Source organism: Durio zibethinus, chromosome 6, assembly GCF_047325235.1.
Source record: "Durio zibethinus cultivar Kanyao isolate XHJ-2024 chromosome 6, ASM4732523v1, whole genome shotgun sequence".
Lineage (NCBI taxonomy): Eukaryota > Viridiplantae > Streptophyta > Magnoliopsida > Malvales > Malvaceae > Durio > Durio zibethinus.
The window spans coordinates 20,977,749-21,005,610 of NC_143167.1; the positions used below are offsets into that span (position 1 = coordinate 20,977,749).

The 27,862-nt window shown below is 33.4% G+C and overlaps 1 protein-coding gene across 1 annotated transcript in view; it reads left to right on the forward strand.

Moving 5' to 3' along the window:
• The first annotated feature begins 7,611 nt into the window (after nucleotides 1–7,611).
• Nucleotides 7,612–27,862, forward strand: part of ISA1 (isoamylase 1) — a 33,399-nt gene continuing 13,148 nt past the window's right edge. Inside the window, exons 1-11 of the mRNA XM_022876093.2 lie at nucleotides 7,612–8,060; nucleotides 8,461–8,643; nucleotides 8,774–8,866; nucleotides 11,381–11,533; nucleotides 13,047–13,138; nucleotides 16,327–16,468; nucleotides 16,550–16,657; nucleotides 17,929–18,014; nucleotides 26,380–26,451; nucleotides 26,544–26,670; nucleotides 27,561–27,647. Of these exons, the coding sequence (XP_022731828.1) occupies nucleotides 7,716–8,060; nucleotides 8,461–8,643; nucleotides 8,774–8,866; nucleotides 11,381–11,533; nucleotides 13,047–13,138; nucleotides 16,327–16,468; nucleotides 16,550–16,657; nucleotides 17,929–18,014; nucleotides 26,380–26,451; nucleotides 26,544–26,670; nucleotides 27,561–27,647 (1,488 nt within the window). The 5' untranslated portion in view covers nucleotides 7,612–7,715. The remainder of the gene's footprint in view (nucleotides 8,061–8,460; nucleotides 8,644–8,773; nucleotides 8,867–11,380; nucleotides 11,534–13,046; nucleotides 13,139–16,326; nucleotides 16,469–16,549; nucleotides 16,658–17,928; nucleotides 18,015–26,379; nucleotides 26,452–26,543; nucleotides 26,671–27,560; nucleotides 27,648–27,862) is intronic.

Genomic DNA, 27,862 nt, shown 5'->3' on the forward strand with positions numbered 1-27,862 from the left:
TTGATCATTGGTCCAGGCTTTAGAATCATTGTTGTAGATACATCTATATTTAGAGACAAAGCTTTTTGACTGGGATGAAAACTTGAATGGAAGCCTCACATGCCCAATACCCTTTATCCCACATCAATATAATTATTTGAATCATCTCAAAAGGACTACCTCACCAAAAAAACATCCCTAATTAGCAGCTTGTGGCTTTAAAATGATGCTAAACACTTTCAATGCATCCTGAATGTGATTATCTGACTCAACTCTTTGGAGGGCAAAACATATTAACTTCAAAGGTATTTTAGCATAATAGCTTAGTTCTACTTTATATCTTTTGATAAAAAAAAAATATTTTGTTCATTTACCAATCCCAATAGAGGTCCTATCACCATTAGGACTTCGTTTGCAAATGATTCCTTTAGCATTATGGTAAATTCAAGCATGTTTTATGACTAAGGACCCATAGTTTACAAAATTTTCTCACCATCATATACGAACTTTTTCCCAACAAGCTCAAAAGAGTATGTTTGGTAAAGCTTATTGACAAGTTTTCTCACAATTCTTTTGCTTTCAACAATTGTATTATCCTTTGAAGAAATTCTAATGGTATATTAAAAAAATACTACATTTGTGGTATTGACACAAACTTTGAAGTGATCAATGAGCAAAGATATTTTTTGTCAATTTGTTTCAACTTCAAGTCTATTGGTAATAAAATACTTATGAGGCTTCATGCTCTTTGGCTTCACATTAGATGGTATAGTTAGAGGTGGTGAGGTAATGAGTTGAAGACGAGTATGGCTATTGATGGTTGAGGTTGAAAGAATAGATAATGGAGGTGATGGATTGTTTAAGGATGGATAGATTCTAAAAAATTTTAGTTGAATCGATTATTGTGTTTATTATGGTGTCTTTGGCTATGTACGACTATTATGGTGATGGCTGTTGCCTATCGATTGTTGAGTATTGGGTGGTGTTTTTGTATGAGATTTAAAAAACTCAACCAAAAGCCCTAGCAACTTTTTACTTTTTTATTTTTTATGATTTTTAGCTTTCATTTCCTTTTCCCTCCATATCTCCTTGCTTGCTTATTCTTTGTGAATTGTATTTGCAAAATCAATAGAAGACTTTGAAACTCTTTTTTCCCCATTTTCATTGTTGATGTTCTTTTTTTAAGCCATGAACCCCAATTATGATAAAAGACAAAGTTAAAATGGGATTGAAATTTAGAAAGTTTGCAATATCTTTGAAAATTAACTCTATAACTCTATTTATAAAGAAATACCACTCCAATCCAATAACTTCATGAGTTATCTTGCTTATTAAAAAAAAAATTTCATAAATAAATAATCATTTGACAAAAATACTAAAAAGTAAAACACATAAAAACAAAAAAACGAAAATAGGGCTTTTGAACTAAAACCAAGTTAAAGCCCACACCCACATTAACTATTTAAAGCCCAATTAAAACCTTAAAGCCTACACCATTATGAATCAATATATTAAAATTAACTCAAGACTTAAGAACATTTTAAGTGGCTTGAGATAAAATAAGGTCTCTATACCAGCAATGGATGGTTAAGGTGTTTAAGGCTAGTTGATATAGAAAACTACAAGAACACTCTAAGGTATTTAATGAAAATGGGTAAACTTATAGAACAAAAAAAATTATTAATAACGGATATGACTTGTAAAATAGGGGTTGTTTATTGAATTGTATATGAACAAATTCACCACCAAGAATAATCTCCAAATGATACAAAAAATCATCACCTCGGGAATACTATGCTTGGATACAGAATTAAAGAAGTTTACCACTTTAGAAATATGCTGAAAAGATACAAAACTTTAGAAAAATTTAAAAAATTGGTTAAGGATAAAAAAAATCTTTAATATGCCTAGTGCAAAGTAATGATTGAAACTAAATAAACTTGAAACATCCCTCCAAGCATAGGAAACACATTATTGATGCATATTATTACAAATCTTTGAATTTAAGGAACTTGATCACACCTTTTGAATGCTGAGATTGTGTTTGAAATTAAGGAATCAACATCAAGTTCTTAAATACTGATATTAGGATCCTAAAATTAAAAAATTTACATCAGATTGTTGTCTTATTGAAATAGTACCTAAAATCATGAAATTTGCATGTAAACATAAATAAGTTGTGGTATGAACACAATTAATTGTCTATTTACTTATGCAAATATAGCATTTTCATATTAAAGATGTGCCTAATACCTTATGTTTAGGTTCATCCATGAATCTGGCCATATTTTCAAACATCTTTACGCTATCATTTTTCAGCTAATGTAAACATAACCTCTTTAGTTTAGGCTATATGATCTTTTCATTTGTTTAGTGAATTAGAACTAAGGATAGGCTTTTTTAGCTTTAGATAAGTCTTTGGTCTTAACTTAAGTTGTAAAATGTAAAGACACTCTGGTTTTAATCTCTACTGGTTGAAAAAAACTTATCTTCAATTCTGAATTAGTCTCCTCTTTATGGTAAGGTGACAAATTAACAACATTGAAAGTGAAAAATACTTCATATGTTTTGAGCAATTTTATCTTATAGATATTTTTCTAATATGTTGTAGTACCTTAAATGGGCTATCTACCTTGGTTTGAAGCTTGCCATATTTCTCATATAGGAACTTATCCTTTTATAAGTGAATCTGTACTAGGTCACCTTTTTTAAACTCTAAATACTTTCAGTGCTTGTTGGTTGCTTTCTTGTTCTTTTCATTTTGTTGTAAGATTTTAGCATTCTCTTGCTCATGCAACCACCTGATGCCCTTAGTTCTTTCTTTTATATGTTCACTAAATTATTAGTTAGTAGGGAAAAGAACTAAATACAAAAGGCTTATTGGATTCGTACTATATATCACCTCAAAAGAATTACAACCAATAGGTTGGTTTGGTGAATAATTATAGGCAAACTCTATTTAGGGTAAAACATGATCCCTTTACTTGATGTTCTTCCTTACATAACTTTTTAAAATGTTGCCCAAGCTACGGTTGATCACTGCTATTTGACCATTTGTTTAATGATGATGAGATAAAACTATACTTAAGATTGATGCTAAGCTTTTTTTAAAAAGTGCACCAAAAGTAATTAAGAAATTTGAAATCTTGAATAGGCACCATAGACCTAGAAATTCTATATAGCTTTACAATTTTCCTAAAATACAAATAAAAACATGAGAAGTATCTAGTTTTGTTGAAAGGAAGGAAATATGTTATCTTGAAAAATCAATCTATAACCACCATGATCAAGGTGTTGTTCTTTTGAGTTTTCGATAATCCCACTACAAAACCCTAATAACATGCTCCCAATAAGCATTAGATATGAGTAGTAGGGTATACAATCTAATGTTTTGATCGTAACTCTTGGTAATATGGCACATCCTACATTAGTTAATGTGTTTCACCACATCTCTCCATTCTCGACTAATAAAACCTATTTTACAAAAGAGTAAATGTCTTGTCTCTTTTAAAATGTTCATCTAGTGCATCATTATGAGTCTTAGTTATTAAGGTTTACCTTAAAGAACATAAATGAATACAAATGTTGTTAGCTTTAAAGAGATATCTTTCATCTAATAAAAACTGGTTGTATGGTCCTTGTTTGCATTCTTTCTAAATTCAACTAAAGTAAGGGTTTGCCTGATATAATTTTTTTATCACCTAAAATCCAATTACTTTAATGGCCATAGTCCCTAATAAAGAGTTCTTTTGGCTTAAAGCATCTACCACCACATTTTGAGTTTTTGACTTGTGCTTGATAGTGAAGTTGTAGGCTTAAAAGAACTTCACCTAAGCTACATGCCTTCAGTTGAGTTTGTGTTGACTATTGATAAACTTTAAAGCCTCATGGTCTGTATATAAGAGAAATTGCTGGCAATGAAATATTGACTCAAATGGAATAAAAGGTCCATATACTTCTTTTTGGCTTTATTAAGCTTCTTATTGAAATATGTAATAGGCTTTCCTTTTTGGCTTGAAACAACACGTATTCCCGAATTGGATGTATCATATTCTACCTTGAATACTTAATCAAAATCTAGCAAAGATAGGATGGGAGCTTCGATGATCCTTATCTTGATAAGCTCAAAGCTATGTCAAGCTTTTTTGATTCATTTAAAAGTTTTATTATTCAAACATTTGGTGATATGAGCTAAAATAGAGTTAAAACCCCTAATGAAGCATTTATAGAAAAATGCAAGGCCATGAAAGCATTGGATGTCATGAAAAAATGTTGGTGTTGACAAATTTAAAATTACTTTAACCTTGCTAGGATCTATATTTATTCCCTTATTTGACATCATATCTCTTATAAATACAAAGCTAGAAGTAAAAAACTTATATTTTTTAAGATTAGCATAAAGTTTTTACTCTTTTAATAAGCAAAATAGTTAGTGTAATGACTAGTTTTGGCCCTTATCTTTATTGTACACCAAAATGTCATAAAAATATACTATTACAAATCTATTGATGCAAGGTTTAAAGATATGATTTATAAACCTTATGAAAGTACTAGAAGCATTGGATAAACCAAAATGCATTACCATCAATTCATATATGCCATCATTTGTCTTGAAGGTTATTTTTCACTCATTTTCTGTCCTTGTTCTAATTTGATGATAGCCATTATATAAGTTTATTTTGGAGAAGGTGATTGCTCATGTGATTGGTCTAACAAGTCATCTAAAAGCAAGATAGGGAAGCGATAGTCAACCATGATTTTTTTATTGCCTTACTATTCACACACATACGTCATGATCCATCTTTCTTAGGCACCAAAAAGGTTAGGACTACACAAAAGCTCATGCTTTCTTACACCATTCATTTTTTCACCAATTCATCAATTTGGCACTGTAACTCCTCATGTTTTTAAGGCTTATCATATAGACTAACTTATTGGGTAGAATAACTCTAGGGATGAGGTCTATACATTGTTGAATATCCCTCATTGGTGGTAGATCAGTTGGCATCTCCTTTTGAAGAACATCTTGAAATTCTTCCAATAATGGCTTTTATAACCATAGGAAGCTTTTTATTATCTTCATTTTCCTAGCACTAGTACATGTATAGTACCACCTATCTCAATATCCCTTATGCAATTGGCCTTGGTAAATAAGTTACTTTTTTTTTTCTTTGGTTGGCTTTAGCATGGCTATGGGCTTGGTAAGACCTAAGATGATTTTGCAACCATCATTAACATATGTGTAAGTGTTACAATAGCCATCATAAAGGGCTCTCCTATCATAATGCCAAGGTTTTCCAAGTAGCAAATGACAAGTATCCATAAGAGTTACATCGCACCACACTTTGCCCTCGTATTACTTTCATATGAAAAAAAGAACCAAACATCTCTTGTTGATCTTGATTTCATTCCCCTTTTGCAATCAAAATAGCTTGCATGGTTGGGGATGGTCTACGGCTTTAAGGCCTAATTTTTGCACCATAAAAATAGAAACAACATTTTCAAAGCTTTCACTATCGATTATAACATCACATACCTTCTTCTAGGCAATAAATCGAGTGTGGAACACATTTTTGCGCAATCAATCTTCTTTCTTAGTAGGTGTGATACTAAAGCTGCATTTTATGACTAAAGATGCTTTATAATCACCATAGGTTACCTCTTCCTCCTCTTCAAGGTCTTGATTCTCTTCAACGTTAGAGAGCATGAATAAAATTTATCCCATTAATAGTAACCTTTGTATGTTACATTCCATATATTTTGCACAAATAAGCATTTAAATAAAATACCAAAATGCACCCTCTTTTTGAAATGCATTTCCACAAAGCAAACTAAAGCATAATATCTATAAGTAACAACCTATCTATTAGGAATTTTAAAAAGAAGAAACTTAAAAAAGTCAAATTATGCTATCAGTCACCGAACTTAGATCAAAATGCTGATTTAATCTTTTTATAATAATTTCAATATTGACACTATTAGCACTTTTTGAAATTCAAAATTTTCTTCCAATCGTTGATAGTTTTTAAATTCCTCTGTTAAGTCTATTAACATATACATTTATCCAATGATATGATATTGATTTATTGATACAGTAGACTTCATCATATATTTTTTGAGAATATGATGACGTGGACTTTTTAGTCCATATAGACCACCAAATTATGGCTTTTTAGCTCTTTTAATTTTTAAAATTTTTCTTCTTTTTCTTCCTTCTCTCTAAGTATCATTGTCTCTCTACCCTCTTAAACATTCAAGAACAACCCATTCATCACCACTACCTAATTCCAGAATTAGTCTCCAAACCTTCATCTATTGTTGCCTTGAATGTAAAAAACAACCCAAAATTTATTTAAAAATTCAATTTGACCTCCTTTAGTTTTCTACCAGCTTAGATTTGCCAAATACAACATTAAAATGTCTAGTTCTAAAGTAAAGGTTACGGCTGTTCCACCCAAAATACTCATTTTTGTCGTTCTAAATAGTTTGAATTTTTTATTATTTTTGTCCTCTCACCATGCTCCCTTTTAACTATTTTGTTCTTTTGTTATAGTTGATTTTTTTTTATTGGTCATTACTCTTGGTTTTTTAGGTTTTGAAGATCGAAGGTAAATATTGATTGACAAGGGTAAAAAATGAATAGATTAGTTGGAATGATGGTGGAGATTGGTTGGAGTTAGTTCAGTTGCATCTATTTAGCTTTGTCTCATTTCATTTTCACTTCAAGTGTTAATGGTCATGTACATTTTTTTTTTATTTGGGTCTTGATATGTAAATGAATTATGTTAAAAATAGAGATTGATAAAATTTTATACAAATTTTTTATGAATGATTTAGCTTTAGATTTTATTCATTCTATATTGAACAAAGATGTAAATGTTTTTTATTCATCCAATCTTAAAATTTCTTTTTCTTTGTTGAATATTGTATTATTTGGGTGACAACTATACCATTCTTTTTATTTACCGAGAAACCTTTTAAAAATTTGATAAACTAAAGAGTTCTTTCTTGCACAGAACCAAAATGGTTGTCGATTTTTTCAAATTAGACTACTATGGTTATAATTTTTATTTTTGTAATTTTTTTGTTTTTGTTCTAAAAAGATAAAGATATTATTGAAATATAAAATTTAGTTTTTGAGTTAATTTAGGTGTTTTATTTGAATAAAATGTTTTAATTTTATATTAAATTTGTATTTAACATAATATTATAAAAATTAAAAAAAATAAAATAAATAAATTAGAAACATGCTCATAAGTGACATGAAATTTTTTAATCAATATCATTAAAAATAAATAAGATAATCAACACTAATAACCATGTCATCAGTATTAATGAAAAAATTTGAACACCATTTATTATTGGATGAAAATTAAAAAATATAAAAAAATAAAGATACTTGCCATATTAAAATTATTGTAAAGGGATTAAATTTGTATTTTGACTAAAGTTTAGGATTAATCGCATAACTTCAAAAAAAAAAAAAAAAAGAAGTAAATGCGATGATAATGCAACTAGCACCGTCAATCGATTGACAAATGGACGGAAACGCGCACACACACAAGTATAACAGTAGTGGTACAGTCAGTCTCATTCAGCAATGATAACATAGAACGAGACACAGGCTGGAGTGGATTAGAAGTTGAGCAGAGCAAAGCACAGCAGAACCAAATCCACTGATTTCAGATCAGAGGGAATTTCGTTTCTTATGAACAATCTCAGTTAATCAGAGTGAAATGGGCTTAACCCGTTGCACTTGCTCCCTGCAATATGCTCCCAAGCTCATCCCTCCATCATTCCGCCACCAAACCACTCCCAAACCTATCTTGCGAACAATCTCCAACAACCATGCAACAATATCAACCACAACAATGGTGGTTAAAGCACGAGGAGGAGGAGCGGCAGAGACCGAAACTGCAGTGATTGAGAAGTCTAAGGTAATAAAGAGATTTCAGGTGTCGCAGGGCCATCCCGCTCCATTCGGTGCCACTCTTCGAGACGGTGGCGTCAATTTTGCGATATATTCGGCCAATGCCGTTTCCGCCTCTCTCTGCTTCATTATTCTCTCGGATTTGCACCAGGTTACTTAATTATTGATCTTACATTACATAATTTTTTGTTCAGTAACCAGTATGTTAAAATTTGAAACTTTTAGGCTCCTTTGATTGTTGAACAATAAGCAAATAGTTAAATTGTGATACTCATTCTAACATATTAATCAACCATCTTGATTCTTATCAAAGTTAAAATATATATTTAATTTTTTAAGCATGTTATTTACTTTTCTATCCATATCTGCTTTTTCTTTTTCTTCTATAGGCTAAGCGCAAGCAGTAAAAGGAACAACCAAACTGAGGCTTTTTTTTTTTTTTCTACCATTTGCCATTTAAGGGAGTTGTTTCATTTTGGATTTAGCTGCTAAAAAGAATTGGATGTTTGATAAGTGACTAATTTGATGAAAATGGCTGTTTTTGCTTCCAGAATAGAGTTACAGAGCAGATATCTCTTGATCCATTGACTAATAAGACTGGAGATGTCTGGCATGTATTTTTGAGAGGAGATTTCAAAGATATGCTATATGGCTACATATTTGACGGCGAGTTTTCTCCTGAAAAAGGTCATTACTATGATTCTTCCAGGATACTATTGGATCCATATGCAAAGGTAACATAGCGCCTTTAACTCTTTTACTTATTCTATTATATAAGACTTTTGATCTGACCAAATTTCCTTTATTTTTAGTTTGCCTCTTGTCTTGTGAAATGGAGCACTGATTTGCTTGTCACTTTTCTAGGCAGTTATAAGCAGAGGGGAGTTTGGGGCTTTAGGGCCTGAAGACAATTGTTGGCCCCAAATGGCCTGCATGGTTCCTACTTCTGAAGCTCAGGTACTTAAAATCTGAACTTATTGCTATACTTCAGTGACTGCTTTTCCATGTGAGGACAAATATAGATTTGTGTCATGATAGTATACTACTGTATGGCCTTTGTCTGAATCCTCCAAAAAAGTCCTCCCTTATTTATTTCTCAAAATTTTGATTAGGGAGGGGGTGTACAGTCCAAGTATCTATTGTTTTTTCAGTGTTCTCACTTTATGATATGGGTTTGAACTAATGAAGCATGGTTTGCTATGTTGTGATGATAATTTCATGTCGAAAATTATCATTCCTTTCTTTTTAAGTTTACTTCAAGATACTGGTGAATAAAATGAAAAGCTTTGAGGGAAATGTAAATAAGTAAAGGACTGTATTTGATCTGTTCTCTCCATCCACTTAGTTTAAATCTACAAATTTTATGTGGAATACATTGCCTTCTTTTCATCCTACTTGCTTCCCCTTAGAGAATTTCCTTTTAAAATTGTGGATGTGTCTTTCCTTTTGTTTCTTGCTCAGCAATGCCCAGATTTCCAGGAAAGGAACCTCACTTTAAAATAAGAAAGGGGAAGAACAATCTTCCATTGAATTGAGAGACCTTCATAATGAGAGCAATAAGTGTTTAGATTGGTTAGAAATAGAGATGTATTTATGGAATCATGTCGCCTTCCTAGAAATACATAGGTATTAGGGAGAGTGTGGCTCTTTCCACAGTTTCATCCTGAGCCTGTAATGCCAAATGTTTGCTAAAGGATCCCAATAATTATTATTAATTAGTCTCCCGCCTTCTATTCAAGAATTGGTTTTAAACTAATCTTATGAATAGTTTTTTCATGACATGGCACACCAATAGACAGCTCAAAATTTTGACATATACAGATGTTCTTGATGTGTATACATGTATCCACATGTTGCACCTTTGGCTTTGGATGCCAAGCCACCAGCTATGAAGCACGGACACGTCGGAACCTCACATATACTGGTTTCATACCGGTGTCCAACACAGACATGCCACTGACACATTGAAATATGTACAGGACACACCGGGACAGAGCAAAAAAAAAAAAGTTTGGACATGGTCAAAACACGATGACGGGCACGTCAGGACACGGTAGAGGAAGGAAAGAGGAGGCGATTAACAGTAAAAAAGTGGTGGAGGCCACGCTTCTTTTGTAGATCTAGGCTTTTTTAATTGTTTTTTTGGGAAATCTAGCTAGATGGGAACAAGGTGAGGTTGAGACGAGTTTCTAGTGATTTTTTGGTGTAAAATGGTTGTTGGCATACGGTAGTTGGCGATGGTAGATGGTGGCCGGCACTGCAGGTGCTGCCAGAATCTGGATTTGTTGAGTGGTGGCTGGTTAGGAGGGAGAGAGAGAGAGTAGATAGAAGTGAGGATGAGAGAGGGAAGGCAAAAATGAAAAAAAAAAAAACTTGGGGGTATTTATGAAGCACCTAAACAGTGCGTTTTGGGAGGGGAGAAATAGGAAAAAGTGGAAAAAGGAGAAGCAGGAAGGAGAAAAAGAAAGAAGAGTAAAAGAAGAAAAAGAAAGATGAAAGAAGAAAGAAGAAAAGAAAACAAAAGAAAAAAAGAGGGAAAAAAGAATTTTTTATTGATACAAAAATTAAATTAACAGATTACAAAAAATATATAAAAAATTTATGGATATAAAAATATTTTTTATTGCTGTGTCCTGTTGTACCTGTGTCAGTTTTTTAAAATTACCGTGTCACCGTGTCTGTGTTGTACTCATATTGTGTGTATGTGTCTATGCTTCCTAGGCCACCAATAAGAGTTTCGTTACTTTAACTGAGCCAACAAAAAAGTGGACCTAAACCATGAAGTTTCCACCTAATAATGTTGCTGCAGATGCTATGAGCTTCAACTTATTCATTTACCATATCTTCTCTTTGTTTCGTTTTCAAATTTACTAAAATCTAAAGTTAAAACCCTGCAGCAGTTCATCTGCTAGCACCCTACCTTCTATTGGTGTAAAGATTTTCTTAATGACCTTAACCTTAATGTTATTGAGGTATTCTCAGAGGACGCCTATGTGTTAAAGATTTTATCTTAGTGTAAATTGACATGCTTGCTATGAGCTCCAACTAACTCATCTAGTACCTCCTCTCCTGGTTTCTTTTCACATCCGTAAAAGTTTGATAGCAGATAGCCTGTAGTTGGCACCTACAGCCCCCTACTTCTTTTTTAAATATATTTAAAAATTTCTTATTTCCCTGATTTTGTGGTATTATGAAAGCCACAAGTTCGTCTTATTATACCTTGTAATGTTCTTTAAAATTTTCTTTTGGCAACCTCAACTACTATATAAGGTATGTTTGGTGGTGTGCACTCTGTCTTGGATTAAAAAAAAAAAAAGTCAAACTTATATTGTTGTTTTTATTACTTTATATGTATAAAGTTTTGAATGTTCTTTAAAATTTTCCCATTCATCCTAGCAATACACTTTCTGAATCAATGTATTTGACCTTTTTATTCCTTGACTTGTGTAATTGGTTATTTGATGCTTTCAGTTTGACTGGGAAGGTGATTTACCTCTGAGGTATCCACAAAGAGATCTCATAGTGTATGAAATGCATGTCCGTGGATTTACAAGGCATGAATCTAGCAGGACAGAATTTCCTGGCACTTACCGTGCTGTGGTGGAGAAGCTTGATCACTTGAAGGTAGATCTTATAGCATTGTATGTTATCTGTGATGCTTTCTTCGAGGGTTTTTCTTTTTCACTATAAGATGAAATTGTCTTAGTGGTAATAATAGCCTTTTGTGCCTTGTGAGTAACTGGGCTATATGAAAGAACAAAGAGAGTCAGTTAAAAAAAAAAAAAAAGAAAACACTGGAAAGTTAGATGTTTTGATCAAGCATCACAGATAACCATGTGAAGTTCCAATAGGGAATTTTTTGTTTACTGTTTTGCCATCAAGACTAAAATTCATATGATTGTTGACAATAAGATGCCAAAGATAAACAGTTTAGATGCAGTGATTGATTGTAGTTTCCTTCTCCCTATATATATTATGGGAGGCATTTTGAGCTGAAGTGCCTTGAGGGCAAGATGCATGGTTTCAGTGGATCCAAAGATGACACTGATATAGCTATTAAAATTTTAAATGAGGCATATTAGAATATTAAAAGAAGAAAGAAAAGACGGATAGCTACGTATGCCAACTTAAAATTTTTTAAATATAAAAGCATCTTAACCTCAAACAACTCGAGAACCGAAGTGAGATGAAATTTTAAGTAATGAAACCTAAATTAATCCAGCCCAAAAAGACTTGAGATTCAAAATGACTTGGGATGTGAAGTAACCTGAAGTCAAATTGCTCAATTTAAACAACCTTATAGATGAAACAACAGGATCTTGAAAATGAATCAACCAGAACATCATAACTCTATTCTGTTTTGTATACTGTAGTATATGTTCTTTACATGTGGAACTGAGCTCTCTCTCTTGGTCCCTCTTTTAAATTTTCATAATCTACTGATAAAAGAGAGAAGGAAGCAGGTAGTGTTGTGTTTCTATTCTATAAATGAGTTCAAATATTTAGTCTTGTTGAAATTGCAGTTTGTTGCCATTTGGTGTTATGAAACAGATGAGACTAAATTGCTTCAAAGAGAAGCTTTGGCAGAACCTTGGATGTACAAAATTGTCCAGTCTAAATGTTTCAGACTAAAACATTTGAATCTGGTTAAGTTCATAGTGCAACCATAGACAAGGATTTTTTGAGAAAAGTCAATGAAGTAATAGGTTTCAGATTTTTAAGTATAGGTCTAGACAAGTAATGCTGGGTTTTGGTACTTGACCAGCTCTCATTTGGTGGTACTTTTCAAGAGAATAGAGTAAGGAAGCATTCTATTTATTGAAAGCAGATTTTCTACAAGGCAAATTCTTTTTGCCTGTGCATGAGAGTGTGCCCAATTCAGTTTACTGAGAACAATGTTAGGAATTGTTTGTTGTTAAATGGAATACAAGTTTCACTTCAGCAGTACTACCATACACTTTACACTTCAGATTGTTGAGTTACTGTGCTAACCGAGTTACTAACTAACATTCCCTGTACACTTCAAAATGTTCAAGTTGTATCTTTCATATCATTATTTGACATTATGAAATGAAATAACATTAATAAGAATTATTACTTGCTTTGTTTATTTATTAGGTGTTTATTTGGCTTGCAGGAATTGGGGGTCAACTGCATAGAGTTAATGCCATGTCATGAATTCAATGAGTTGGAGCACTATAGCTACAATTCTGTCTTGGGTGACTATAAGTATGATATTTCAACCTTTGATTTAGAGCTATTTTCAGTTACCATGCAAGATTTAATTAACTAGTGAATGTTTTGAAAAGTGTTTTTTTTTTTTTTAATCGTTATGTGCAATTAACCTAGCTTCTAGCTGACCCATGACATATCTAACTCTTTTTACCTCAAAGTTGCCCAGATGGTAGAAGACATTCAAATCTGCTAAACTCTGTGATGTTATAATAGAGTTAGGTAATCTATATGCTTACTGTTTATGGTAGGGAAAAAAGTTAGGGATTTAGGGTTTATGGCTCTGGTAGGAATCTAGGTTAGGCTGTATGAATCACTTACAGATTGATTCAGTTGAGTTTGGATCTGAAAGGAGGGCTAAAATTGAAGGAAAAGTCTGCTGGAATATATTGGCGTCAGCAATACTCTGATGAGGCAAGTTGGTGAATCTATTCCTATGCTGTGAACAGTATTTCAACGTACTATGATAGTAGAGATAGGAAAAGAGTGAATATAACCTGGCTCAAATTTATCCAAGTATTCTCAACGAATTTTTATCATTATTCACTCAATCAATTTTGGCATTGCAAAGAATTGTAAAAAGACAAATACTAACTACTTGGAATAGGATTCTGCAAGTCTTTGGAGCCTGTTTGTTAGGGCGGTAGTATGACATTCCATGTGGCCAGGCTCCTCCCGTTGGCCACCATGTGCTTGCTTGGGGGAAATTGGTTGCCCAGCAGTGTGATTGAACCAACCGGACCCCCATTCCTGGCAGTGTGGCCCCAATGGCTACCGCTACCATAATGGTGTGGTGAGCCAACCTTAGTCCTCATAGGGACTGATAGTCCCTTTTATCTCCATTCAAAGGTACAATCTGTGGGCTTATCAACTCCCAATCATTGGACTAATATGGGCAAAACTGAAAGCCCAAACTAAACATTTTGGGTTCAGATTGTACTACATTTGGGTCTAGCTTGTTTTAGTTTGGATTGTTTTGGATTCTAGGTCATGCTAGATTCATCATTTCGTTTCTGGTTGCTTCAGGTTTCAAGTTACTTAGGCTTTCGTAATTTCTAAATCAATTTAGGCTGAGTTAGGTTCAGGTCACTTTTGGAAAAGAAAACCAAAATAAAAACCCTTGTACCTCCTCTTGATCAGCACCTTGTTTCCTCTGTAGTTAAGATTTGCATGTTGAAAGTTTTCTCTTCCTCCCATGACAAGGTATTCCTTCCTTTGGAAAAAAAAAAAAAAATCAACAATTGTTTAACTCCGTTTTCCACTGCCAAGTAAGAAGAAATATTGCCTTCCAACACCAGGATTACCCCATCAGATTTCCTGTTACCTCCAAATTCCAATTTGGGTCTCAAGGCTCCATATATTGTGTACTACTTGCCTGTACCTATGGAGTATGAAGTTCTTGTCAAAAACAAGAAAAATGTCAGAAACTCAAATTTGTATAATAAAGATTCAAAGTTCATTATTATCTTATGAGAAAACAAGTAGGTAGGTCTACTTTCTTTTCTTTATTTCTTTCAGTCATACATGTTTTGATTCTCAATTTCTTTAAAAATTTCTAGGTTTCATGTAAGAATCTGGATCCCGAGTTTTAGGGATCCACGGTTGCAAAATTATAGTGATCTGGGTTGTTATATCCAGATTGCGGTTCCTGGGGATTCGAAGTGAACTTGTTAGTTATGATTTGATCAATTTTGGTATCTAAATTGTGTGGATACCTCTCCGGTAATTCACTTTCAAGTTACATGTAGCACCTTTGGTGGAATGAGCTGCCATAAAACTTTCAAGGGGAATCACTTGAGACTGCATCACTTTTTCTTTTCGATCTAAAATCTCATTTCTCTTCATAACTCAAATTATCTCTGATTTCAAGACTCATAATCACTAATATGTGTCGGATCAGCTCCATACTTCCTCAACATAGAAACATGAATTACGTTTATGAAAACTTGAAATTTTATGAGGCAAGGCTACTTATATGCAACTTCACCAATTCTCTGGATTTGCTTGTTCCTGGAAAATTTCTTATAGATGCTTCATATAAGTAAACTTGCATTGTAAAATTTTCCACAAACAGGTCTACCACAATCTCAAAACCCTAAACTTCTCCAAGAAACTTTTAACTCAACTTTCCTTTCTTCGTGAATCTCATATTGCCCTTGGCAGGAGATACGTTCAATAATACATGATCACCAACAGTAAATTCCAGATTTCTTCCCCGATTGTCAGCATAGCTTTTTTGCCGACTTTGGGCATTGAAGTTTTTTGTGAATGAGCAACTTGAACAACAAAAACAGCAATAAATTTTCTAGTTTTGATACTAGCAGTATTCTTGGTATTGGTGCTACCGCTACCTAACCCTTTGATAACCGTCAAGCTTTCATCAGCCACTTCAATTTCATCATCCATATTTGTTTTCATATCTGATGACTCAACAGTTATCTATTTCCGCTTTAATGTCTGAATGAGCTTTTGGCTCAACAGAGGAATTGCTGTAAAAGTTGAAGCAACTACAATAGGCAACTATCCAACGGACATCCAATTTTGACATCCTCCTAAACTTTACCACCTAAGAGGTCCACAAACATTCCACCTGGTCCCATTATTGGTGCCTCTTCAAGCCCTCGATCCTAGTTGATGAGATGGATGACCCTCCACGTTTTCTACAAATACATGCTCAGAGCCCTGCATAAGATCTGCAAAGAGCATTAATATATTGCAGATTTCATGGACAACTCTTGCAAGTGTGGTAAGCCTTGAGCTTTTCCAAAGGGTCTGCTAATCAAATGCTCTTTACAAGAAAAATCTTTTGCATGTGGTCTATACTAAAAAGGAAGACATTTCTGAGAAAATCACAAGCATCATTCTTCTAGACAACGCACAATAGTCCAGACAATTCAGAAGAGTTAAATTTGCTAAAAAAAAATCTGTGCTATGTTCAAATCTAAAAATCATAAGATTGATTTATGAGATGCCTACTGTTTAAAAGCCAGGGGACATTAATAGGACACTGGATTTATTCAGTTTGCCAAATTTTTTTGCCTTGATTGAAAAAGAGTAACAGTTTGGCATCTTTATTGACAAAGTTCTGAAGTTTGAAAAGTGATATGTTGGCAACGTGTTGTCTAACTTAGAAATTTCCTATTGGCAATCGTCATACTTACACCAAAGTGTCATTTCTTTTTAAGGTTGAACTTTTGGGGATATTCAACAGTCAATTACTTTTCTCCCATGATAAGATATTCATCTGCTGGTATTGATAACTATGGTCGTGATGCAATCAATGAATTCAAACATCTTGTTAAAGAAGCACATAAACGAGGAATTGAGGTTAGTGCTGATTCCAATCTTAATAAGCAATTTCATTTGAGAAAATTTTGAGTGCTTTTCTCATTTAATATATTTGAGCAGGTTTTCATGGATGTTGTTTTCAATCACACAGCTGAAGGCAATGAGAAAGGTCCTATTTTGTCTTTTAGAGGTGTTGATAACAGTGTCTATTACATGCTGGCACCTAAGGTATAACTGTTCAATTCCTTGCAATTGCTTTATTGTGTATATGTAACACACATAGACACATGTAGTACTGTTGCAGTTGTTTTCTATGCGTTAATTGGTTGTTAATGAAATCCTTATAGGTAGTAGTAGTAGCATGTTGCTCCTTTATTTAAACACATAATACTAATGTCTGCATTCTATATTATTTTTTAATTTATTCATTGTTAGTTGTCATTTGTTTTATTTACTTGTTTCATCTTCTAACTTACATAATGACTATCTTGAGAAATCTTTGTTAATATTTGGTGATTAATATTCCTATCTTCCATTGTATTAATGAAATTGAAGTAAGACATTTATCTTCCATTCAAAATGGAAAAGAAAACTAAAAAAATGAGAAACTCAAATCAGAAGAGAGAATGAGAGAGAACTTACCTGCAGATTCCACTGGAATCTGAAGTTGAGTGTGATCCAGCTTGGCTGGATCTGGCCATTTGAAGCCATTTCAGGTTTTGACTGGTTAGATCATAGTCGACTAGATGTGGCTTGTTTAGGTTGAAAATCGCCTAGGTTGGTCAATCCAATATGCAATTGGCTGGTCACATCAAGCTGGTCCATTCCGAGATCAATCTTAGGTCACCAGATCAAACAACAAAGAAGAGAATGGAGGAAAAATATAGAAAGGGAAAAGGGGAAAGATAAAAGAAAAAAAGATCCATTCTAGGAGAAAATAAGAGTTAGCTTTATTTTATATTATTTATTTTATGAAAATTTGCCAACTAGGCTATCACAAACAGAATATTCATTATTCCGTAAGTACACAAATTAAAGCACAAAGCCTTAATTGAACACAATAGAAGTTCAAAGGGTGATTTGTAGATTTGGTGAAAGTTTGAGGGCTAAAATGAGCATTATCCCTATTTATGCTGATCTTGCATGTTAGGTTTTCAAGCATTGAATTTTCTGTTTTTTTTCCATTGGTGTCATAAGAACTTTTAATCACTAATAGAATAGAACCAAGTTTCATTGATGCAATAGTTACAGATATATTATTGGCTGCAAAAGGGGCTTGAAAGACATAATGAACTAGTTCCAATAGTTGTGTTGGTGTTATAGCAAAAGAAAAGTTTGTGTTGATGAACAATGACTAAAAATTGTAACAGTGAGAGTGGCTAGCTCGAACATATTTAGTGTCAATTGATCCTGTCCTTCACTTTTTTTCGTTTGTTATTATAACATTATTTGAGGTCAATGATTGTTGTGACTTCAATCTAAATTTTATGCTTTTATAGGGAGAGTACTATAATTATTCAGGTTGTGGAAATACACTCAATTGTAACCATCCTGTGGTGCGTCAATTTATCTTAGACTGCTTAAGGTAGGTGACTGAAATTCATTTGTGCCATGCTATTTTAATGCTTTCTACTTCTTCATATTCATCTTAACTTTTTTGGGCTTACATGTTTTATTTATTTGTTCTTTGAAAATTTCTTATATGATAGTCTTTACCTTCAAGTGGAAAAGAAAGATAGAAATGAAGATTGGGGATACTAGAAACACTGTGGTAGCCTCTTGTATTTATTTGAAAGAAAAATACTAAACAATCTTTTGTATAAGACATTGATGCCACTCCTTCAAAAAGGTTGGCTCATATATTACATATGCTGAATATATATAGGTGCTTGGACATCGCAAAGGAAATCCTTAGGTTGGAATGATCAAATCCTAGCTCCTCTATCAAGTCCTCTAACCAAACCATTTCAGACAAAGTTAGATCTATAGCACTGTACTTAGATTCAGCATTCAATCTCCCACCAACTTTCATGTTTCTTATTTTTGTCCTTGACCTTAATGTTCCATCAACAAACACAAAATAACCTGCCCACTTTACATTATAGTTATCTTCTGTAAGTATGGCCATGGTTCTTATAAAGTATACCTCTACCTTGAATCCTGGATGTAGAAATCTGATTCTCCTACATTAGTGCATATCTGATTCTTTTACATTAGTGCAGCTTGATTTTCTAATTTATTTTGGAAATATTTCTCATTTACTCTTCTGATTTAGTCAACTATTTTGATTGTCAAGATTTTAGGGATTTGCTTTTATTTTAGAATCGAATAATTCTCCTTCCTTTTATTATTTTTTGTTTTTTGTTTCATGTAAGTTGTTTCCTATTAAGGAACTTCATTGTTCTTATTTATTTAGATGTACTCCTTCATTGTAGATAGAATAAGAAGAAATAAGGATAATTGTTCTTTAAGTTTTCTACATAGTATTAGAGCAAGTCGGCCTAAACCATTAGAATGTAGCCACATGAGTTTCTGTTATGGCTAGCAAGAGTGAGAATTCTTTTGCAGAGGTATGGCATGAGGAAAGTCATAGAGAGGTGATGCGCCAACAAACCCTTCAAAACAAGTTTGCAACCTTTGGAACTAGTTTACTAGCATTAAAAGGTAATTTCCTAAATGCTTTAAGTGTTCAATGGGGAAATACACAATCTTGGATTGTTGATTCAGGAGCATCAGATCACATGACTGGAGATGCATCCTTATTCAACATATATAGACCTTGCTATGATAGTTCTGCTGTAAAAATTGCTGATGGTTCTCTCTCAAAGGTGTTAAGAATAGGTTTTATTGTAGTTTTGAAAGACATAACACTCAACTCTGTCCTCCATGTCCTTAATTTAAGCTGTAACCAACTTTCTATCAGTAAGCTTACGAAGGATAGATGTTGTGTCACTAAATTTTTTCCCAACTTGTGTGAATTTCAGGAATTGGGCTTGGGGAGGATTATTGGCAATGCTAGGATGTGTGCAAGGCTCTACCTTCTTCAAAATGATGCACTTGAGAGACCACAAAATTCTTGTACAGCTTTAGCCTCTAGTACTCGTAAGGATGACCTTAACATGTTATGGCATTATAGATTAGGACATCCAAATATTTCATACCTAAATCGGCTATTTCTCCCATTATTCAATAACATCTCTAAAGATTTTCAATGTGAAATTTGTCAACTTTCCAAGCACATTCAAGATACCTACCCTAACATTTCCTATAAATTATCTCAGCTTTTCTTAATGATTCACAATGATATTTGGGGATCGTCAAGAGTTAACAATATCGCAGGTTCTAGGTGGCTTGTTACATTCATAGATGATCATACTGAACTCACTTGGGTTTTCCTTATGAAAGAAAAATTTGAGGTTAGCCAAATCTTTCAAAACTTTAATAGCATGGTACAAACCCAATTCCAAACCAAAATCCAAGTCTTTGAAACTAACAATGAAAGGGAATACTTCAACTCTATTCTTGGCCTTCACCTCACCAATCATGGCATTATCCATCAAACTCTTGCATTGACACTCCACAGCAAAATGGGGTTGTCGAACACAAAAACAGACATTTGATAGTAGTAACCAGATCCCTTTTGTTGACTTCCAATGTGCCTAAATATTTTTGGGGAGAAGCTATCCTCACTGCAACTTATTTGGTTAACCGAATGCCTTCTTAAGTTGTTGGTTTTAAAATACTGTGTCAAACTCTCCTTGCTTCCTACCCACAAACTCGGTTGATCTCTTCCATTCCCATCAAACTCTTTGGCTGCATTGCCTTTTTTCATATTAGCCAACAAAATCGCAACAAACTTGATCCCAAAGCCTTAAAATGCATCTTCCTTGGTTATTCCCCAAACCAAAAAGGCTATAGGTGTTACTCACCCATCACAAAAAAAATTCTAATGCGCTATGGATGTCATCTTCTTTGAGAATCTTCCATACTATAGCAAAAATGATATTCAAGGGGAGAATACTACTTAGGAATATCAATTCTTAGTTGTTGACTTGCCAATTTCCCAACCAACCCCTTCAAAACCAAATTCTCAACCTACCCAACCTATCAGCCATGGAGATTCTGAAACTCAACTTGTTCAAACAACTCTTGACTTTTCAAACCCTAAGGTTATGCAAGAAAAAACGAAAGAATTGATAGTCTACTCAAGGAAGCAAAAACCACAAGAAGAAGTGGACAATTGTACATAGCCCAACACTAAAAATCAACCTGATCCGAGTCTCTAAGAACTTGAAACTTACACAGGTAATGTCCCTATTGAATTTGAAACTAAAACTTGTGAGCCAATTGGTGACCTTGACATTCCTATTGCATTAAGAAAAGGTGTGAGATCATGCACCCGATACCTTATCTACAAGTAAATCTCATATGACAGGTTAAATCCAAGCTTTCGAGCCTTTATTACTAATCTTGACAATGTGTAAATTCCAAAAAATATTCAGGAAGCCCTTTATAAACAAGATTGGAAGGCAGCAATTCTTGAAGAAATCAAGGCACTAGGGAAAAATGGGACATGGGAAATTTCAAATTTGTCCAAAGAGAAAAACCCGATTGGATGTAAGTGGATCTTCACAATAAAGCACAATGTAGATGGAAGTATAAACAGGTTCAAAGCTAGACTTGGTGCAAAAGTGTTCACTCAATCCTAAGGGATAGACTATGAGGAGACATTTGCTCCAGTAGCCAAACTCAATTCAATTAGAGTTCTATTGTCACTAATAGCCAACTTAGAATGTCCTCTCCACCAACTTGATATCAAGAATGCATTCATAAATGGTGACTTGGAGGAGGATGTCTATATGGAAATTCCCTTTGGTTTTGGAAGGCAAGACAATATGGGTAAATTGTGCAAACTTCGGAAATCTTTGTATGGACTTAAACAATTTTCTCGGGCTTGGTTTCAACGGTTGACCAAGGCAATGAAGAGGTATGGATTCCTTCAATGTCAATCTGACCATACCATGTTTGTTAAGTTCACTAATGAAGGAAAAAGAGTTATTCTTATTGTTTATGTGGATGATATCGTAATCACTGGAGACCACAAGGAAGGAATAGATGATTTGAAGAAACTCCTTGCAAAGGAGTTTGAAATAAAGGACTTGGGGTTCCTTAAATATTTCCTTGGGATGGAAGTGGCTCGGTCTAAGAATGGAATATCCTGTCGATACACCCTTGGACTCAATTAATAAAATTGGAAGTGAAAATGGAAACTCTCTCATGGACAAAAGGCATTACCAAAGACTAGTTGGGAAGCTTATTTACCTCTCCCTTACACGACCTGATATCGGGTTTGCAGTAGGGATGGTGAGTAGATACATGAATAATCCAACCAAGGAACATCTTAAGGCTGTTCATTGCATCTTACAGTATTTAAAGAAGAGACTTAGTGAAGGGCTATATTTTAAGAAGTCAATGGACAGGGCAGTCAAGGTGTACACATGTTGATTGAGCTAGATCAGTAACAGATAAAGGGTCCACTATTGGATATTGCACTTATGTTTGGGGTAATTTGGTCAATTGGAGAAGTAAAAAGCAAGCTGTTATAGCTAAGAGCAATGTTGAGGTTGAGTTTAGAGCAATGTCCCATGGTATTCGTTGAAGGAATTTGTCTGATGAGGTTACTTAGAGAATTAAAAGTTCAGATTGTGACATCTATGATATTGTTTTGTGACAATAAGGCTACTATAAATATTGCCAAAAATCCTGTTTATCATGATAGGAACAAGCACATAATGCTGGACCAACATTTCATAAAGGAAAAGATAGAAAATGAGTCAGTCAAACTAGCCTATATCCCTACAAGTTCACAAATTGCAGATATTCCACTAAAGCTCTTCCTAGAAGCATTTTTGACGGATTGAAATTCAAGTTAAGTATGATTAACATTCATAACCTAGCTTAAGGGGGAGTGTAGAAATCTGATTCTCCTACGTTAGTGCAGCTTGATTTCCTAATTTGTTTTAGAAATATTTCTTATTTACTGCTCTGATTTAGTCAACTATTCTAATTGTCAAGTTTTTAAGGATTTGTTTTTATTTTAGAATAGAATAATTCTCCTTCCTTTTATTATTTTTTGTTTTCTATTTCATGTAAGTTGTTTCCTAATAAGGAACTTCACTGTTCCAATATATTTAGATGTACTCCTTCATTGTAGATGGAATAAGAAGAAATAAGGACAATTGTTCTTTAAGTTTTCTACACTAGAGTACCATTAAGATACAACAAAATGGCAATATCATAGCATGCCAGTAACTATAGTTGTGGAGCATCAAGAAACTAACTACACTTGCTGCAAGAGACATTTGCCATGCAGCTATGAAACAATTCAATTTCCCAACTAAAACCTCATATATTATTCTGGATTCTATAACAACTAGGTATGATCTACTACAAGTTTATTGATAGTATTATGTTCAAGCCTTGCACAAGTTTAATTATTTCAAATACTTTTAAAATAAAAATGATATATTACAGGTATTCTCAATCATGTTGTTATCTGTAGTTTTATTTTAATAATTGTTAAGACTTGTCCAATGGTTAGGTACCCACCTAGGTCCACAAGTATGGCTCTTTTTAGACCAAGCTGAGTTTAGAATTTTAATCTCAAGCCTGAGTTAGTCTGAAGTTATTATTTTATTAGTAAGTAATACATATTTATTTAATTGTAAATATATTTATAACTTTTAAAATATTAACATAAAATTTTTAATGATAAAATATTGTATAAAATTGATATGTCAAACTAGGCCTAAATTTTTAAAGGGTGCTAGGGACCAACCCTTGGACAACTCCAGTATTCGTGCATTCTCAACCTATCAATGATAACGCATTAACTAAGCTGTTATGTGTGTGCATGCGCGTGCATGTGTCTTTGTGCATGTACTGTTTATGTTGTCTGTGTGTTGGCTAAAAGCTCTATTTGTAGATAAGACTCCAAAACCCTTTTCTGAGTCAAGAAGATATTTTCCTTGAGACAAGGATACTCCCAAGGGATAACTAGCCACCTCAACATTAGAATTTTCAGCTGTCCTAAAATTCTTAGTTTGAAATTAACCATCCAAATATAATTTCAACTCTTATTCTTCCAAGATCTTTATCATCTGTGATGACATATCATTAACATAAATAAAAAACCACTTTTATTTCACTTTTATTTCACTTGTGGTGTGACAATAAAAATGAAAATGACTTTCCATCTTTAAATTCACAACTCAAGCACTACTTTGAATAAAAAAACCAAGCATTGGGAGATTGTTCTGAACTTGCAAAGACCTTTTCAACAATAAACTGAACCTAATTACTCTTTGAGCAACAAACCCTGATTGTTGCTTCACTTAAACTTCATCTTCAAATCTCCCATGCGCAAATTTAATGTGGTAGCAAGAAAAGTAAAGAAATTGAAGGAAGTTTAGCCACAGGAAAGCTTGTCTCTAAGGAAGTTTAGCCTTTAGTAAGCAAGTGAGCTGAGTCTGTCATTTGTACCTGTTGGATTAACTTTTGTGAACCATCAATTTATTAGCAAGGATAGTGACAAGTTCCCAACAAAGATTCCTCTTCCATAGCAGCTCTCCAACTAGAATGAGAAAAAGTTTCAATAACAAACTTAGGTCAGAAACTGTTTGAATGATACGTAAAGAAATAATAAGTAGTTGAAAAATGAAAAGTAATCATATGACAATTGTTTACCTTTACAAAGAGTAATAGGAAGATCTTGATTGTTACAAGTTGGATATGGTGGAAAAGAAGCAATAGCTGAATCCACTAGTGATTGTCTCAACTCCTTGTTGTGTCCAACGGGTATATACCTGCATATTAGGATGATACAAGTGGCTTTTGGTGGGAACTCAGAATTAGGGGAAGCAGGAGTAGACTTCCAGTTGAGAAACTAGGAGTAAGAGGTATAAGCTAAGAGTTTACAAGATTTAATGATTGACAAGAGTACAAAGAGTAGATTCAAAGAAAGTAACATATGAACAGGTAAAGACCCAATTTAGAGTAGGGACTGTAACATTTGTAACCTTTTTGTACCTGAGAAATCCCAAATTGAAAAGTTAGCACTAGGATCCAAGTAATCTTGTCTTCCGATAAATTGGAAAACAAAATTAATATACCAACTGATGTGAAAAAGTAAAACAAAAGAAGGCTCTTGTGGAAATACGACTGGATGAGGAAATTTACCCACAAAAAATGGAGGAAGGTATATGGTTGACAGGATAACATACAGTAAGAAATGCATAGCTCCAACCAATTTTGGGGATATTAATCTGAAACAAAATACTAGGAGCTGTTTCCACATGCTGTCCAATCTTTTCCTTAGCAATTATGTTTTGTTGTGGAGTATGAAGGGAAGAGGATTGGTGAATAATACTAAAATTAATCGTAACTGTAGGAGGGCTTAGAATATATTCTTCAATATCATGCTATATAATATGTGAAGAGACGCACTTGAGTTTTGACTATATAAAAGAAAAGCACAGAAATATGAACAATTTAGAACAATATTTAATCACGAACCTTGTCATTCTAGAAAAATCATTAAAAAGATAAGAAAATAACAAAATCCCAGTTTTGAGGTCAGATGATGCCAATCGCAAATATCATATTGAACAAGCTGAGAAAGGATCTAGGACCTTTTTGTTGACTTGGGAAGCAAAAGGAAGCTGATGATGCTTTCCCAGTTGACAAGACTCATAGTCCAATGGCATAAAAAAGATTAGGGACTAACTGATTCAATTTTTTTCGAGGGATGACATAGCTGAAGCTACAATTTCTTTGTTCCTTTCGTAGGAGAAACAAATCATTAGGGTGACAAACCCTTTTCTGATAAGAAAATGAAAATTTTTTTATATTGAATTTTTTAGGGTAAATTTCATCTAAGTCCTTCAGTTTTGAGAATAATCCAACGTAACCCTAAAAAGTCAATATTCTCAAATACTTACATAAAGTAATATTTTATAATAATAAATTATTTTTATTTTTTTCAAAATATATCAAATCTTCTGATGATAGAAGAAAATATTTTTTTAGATGCAACATATGTAGAAACAAAGCTTACAATTATCTATGCTAATATGAAAATATATATGACAAAATGAATATATTAAGTATGTAATATTATTTTCGTATGTACCAATTTAAAAAAAAAAAGGGTATGAAAGATAAAATATGAAAAAAGATTTGGCTGAAAAAAAAAAGTAAAGGAAGTTTTGAATTGAAAGAAAAAACATTGGAAAAAAAAGAAGTATTTTTCCTCCTGGTTTTTTGATTGAGTAGTAAAGAAGTTGAGGACCTGAAGTAAATTGAAAGTTAGGATCAAAAGATCAATTGAATGAGTCATTTTTAGTTAGTTCAGTTAGTTTCTTCCATTTTCTTTCATCTTTTAAAGGATTGGGTTTTTGTGATTTGGAACCCCTTCTGTTTTCCTTAACCCAGTTTCCTCCTTAGATACTGAGAGAAGTGGGTCTCTTCCTCTTTTTTCTTTCACACATTCTCCGTTCTTCCTTGTTCTCTTCTTACCACACAAAATGTTAAGAGCAGCAATTTACTGAAGAAAGCTACACACAGATATTCAGATAAGACTGTGCTCAAGTATAGGATAAGAATAAGGCCATGTTAGATTCAAATGTTCATCTTTCTTCGCTGCTGGGTATGTTAGTAAAAGTACTTTGTTTTCTTTTTCTTGAAGTTGCTTCAAGAAAATTATTGGTCATTAGCATAGCATACACCCCACTATCTACTTAGGCTCATATTAATCACGTTGTTCCAGTTGTTCCTTTGACTTCTTTCTTACAAAAGCTAAGGCTCATGATCTTTTGCTATTCCTTTCTATTGCTGATTTGTTTGTAAAAACACATCATCTTGGATCTATTTGTTACTTGCTCTTGCAACAGATATTGGGTAACAGAAATGCATGTGGATGGCTTTCGCTTTGATCTTGCTTCAATTATGACCAGGAGTAGCAGGTTAATCTGAACAAACAACCAGTACACTTTTCCTTCAATTTGTATAGTCTCTGATCTCTGACTCAATTTTTTTTCTCCTTCTCTGTTAACAGTCTCTGGGATTCGGTTAATGTATATGGAAATACTTTAGAAGGTGACTTGATAACAACCGGCACTCCTCTCAGCAGTCCCCCATTGATTGACATGTTGAGTAATGATCCTGTACTTCGCGGGGTGAAGGTATAGTCCTTAGATTTGTGTCTTTATTTCCCTTTGTTAACCCTAGCCTTTTACTCCAGAATAATTATTCATCCTTCATGAAGATAGTTTTGAATCACTTAGAATGTCTGGGTGTTGTGGTCAGTCACAAGGGAATGAATTTGCCCTAGGAATATGTCAAAATACATGGTTATAGACACTAGTAATACTTAGCTGTCTCATAGTTGATACAAGCAGGTATGCCCGTGCGTTGCAGTGAGAGACATTTTTTTTTCTTTTGTTTAACTTATTAATAGAATAAATATATCGATATACGTATATGTGATTTGGAATGATTATGAATAGTCTAAATGCTCTTTAGTTGAGTTCAACATAGTTTATATATGGATAGAAATTTTCTTCATAAAATTAAATTCTTTAACAACCTAATGCATGTTCAGTAGTATGTATTTTTTTCTACTTCTGAAATGATTTAAATATAGAGTGAAGTCTAGTTAAATAAATTTATTCAAATAACAAAAATGAAAAAGTTCTTTTTACCTATAAAAAAACTCCCAATTAATACATATATCTATGTACTTTAGATAAAGTGCAGAATCAATAAAACCTCTTGAAATTAACTCTTTTCTTATCGATTCTATATGCACATATCTATCCAAGCAGTTAGTTACACTGGACTGAAGCATGTTCAAGAAAATTGTTAGCTAACCACATAAAATAATTTAAGTACAATGCCCTTGCAAAATTATCAAACTGCCCTTTGTATTCCTTTCTTTTCTTTCTATATGACATTTCTGATGCATTTATTTCCTTTCTCCCCCGTGTCACTTTTTCTTTTTTCCTTTTGTTTTACTATCTGTATTCCTGACTTAAAGAAAAACTAACCAAATTTCTTGTTACTTTCTATTTAGCTTATAGCTGAAGCATGGGATACAGGTGGCCTGTATCAAGTTGGCACATTTCCTCACTGGGGTATTTGGTCAGAATGGAATGGGAAGGTTATTGCTGATGCTAAACTCTTCATGATATCAGTCCAATCCTTTTTTTGTGACTGGAGATTTAATAACACTGATCAATGCAAAGTTTATAGCATTGTATTATACCCTTTTGCTTATTTCTTCTTTATTAAGGAAAGTATTTCTTCTTTATCAAGGAAAGTGCTAATACTTGTTAACTCTTGAGGTTGATGCATTCACTCTTGGAGCATGGACCA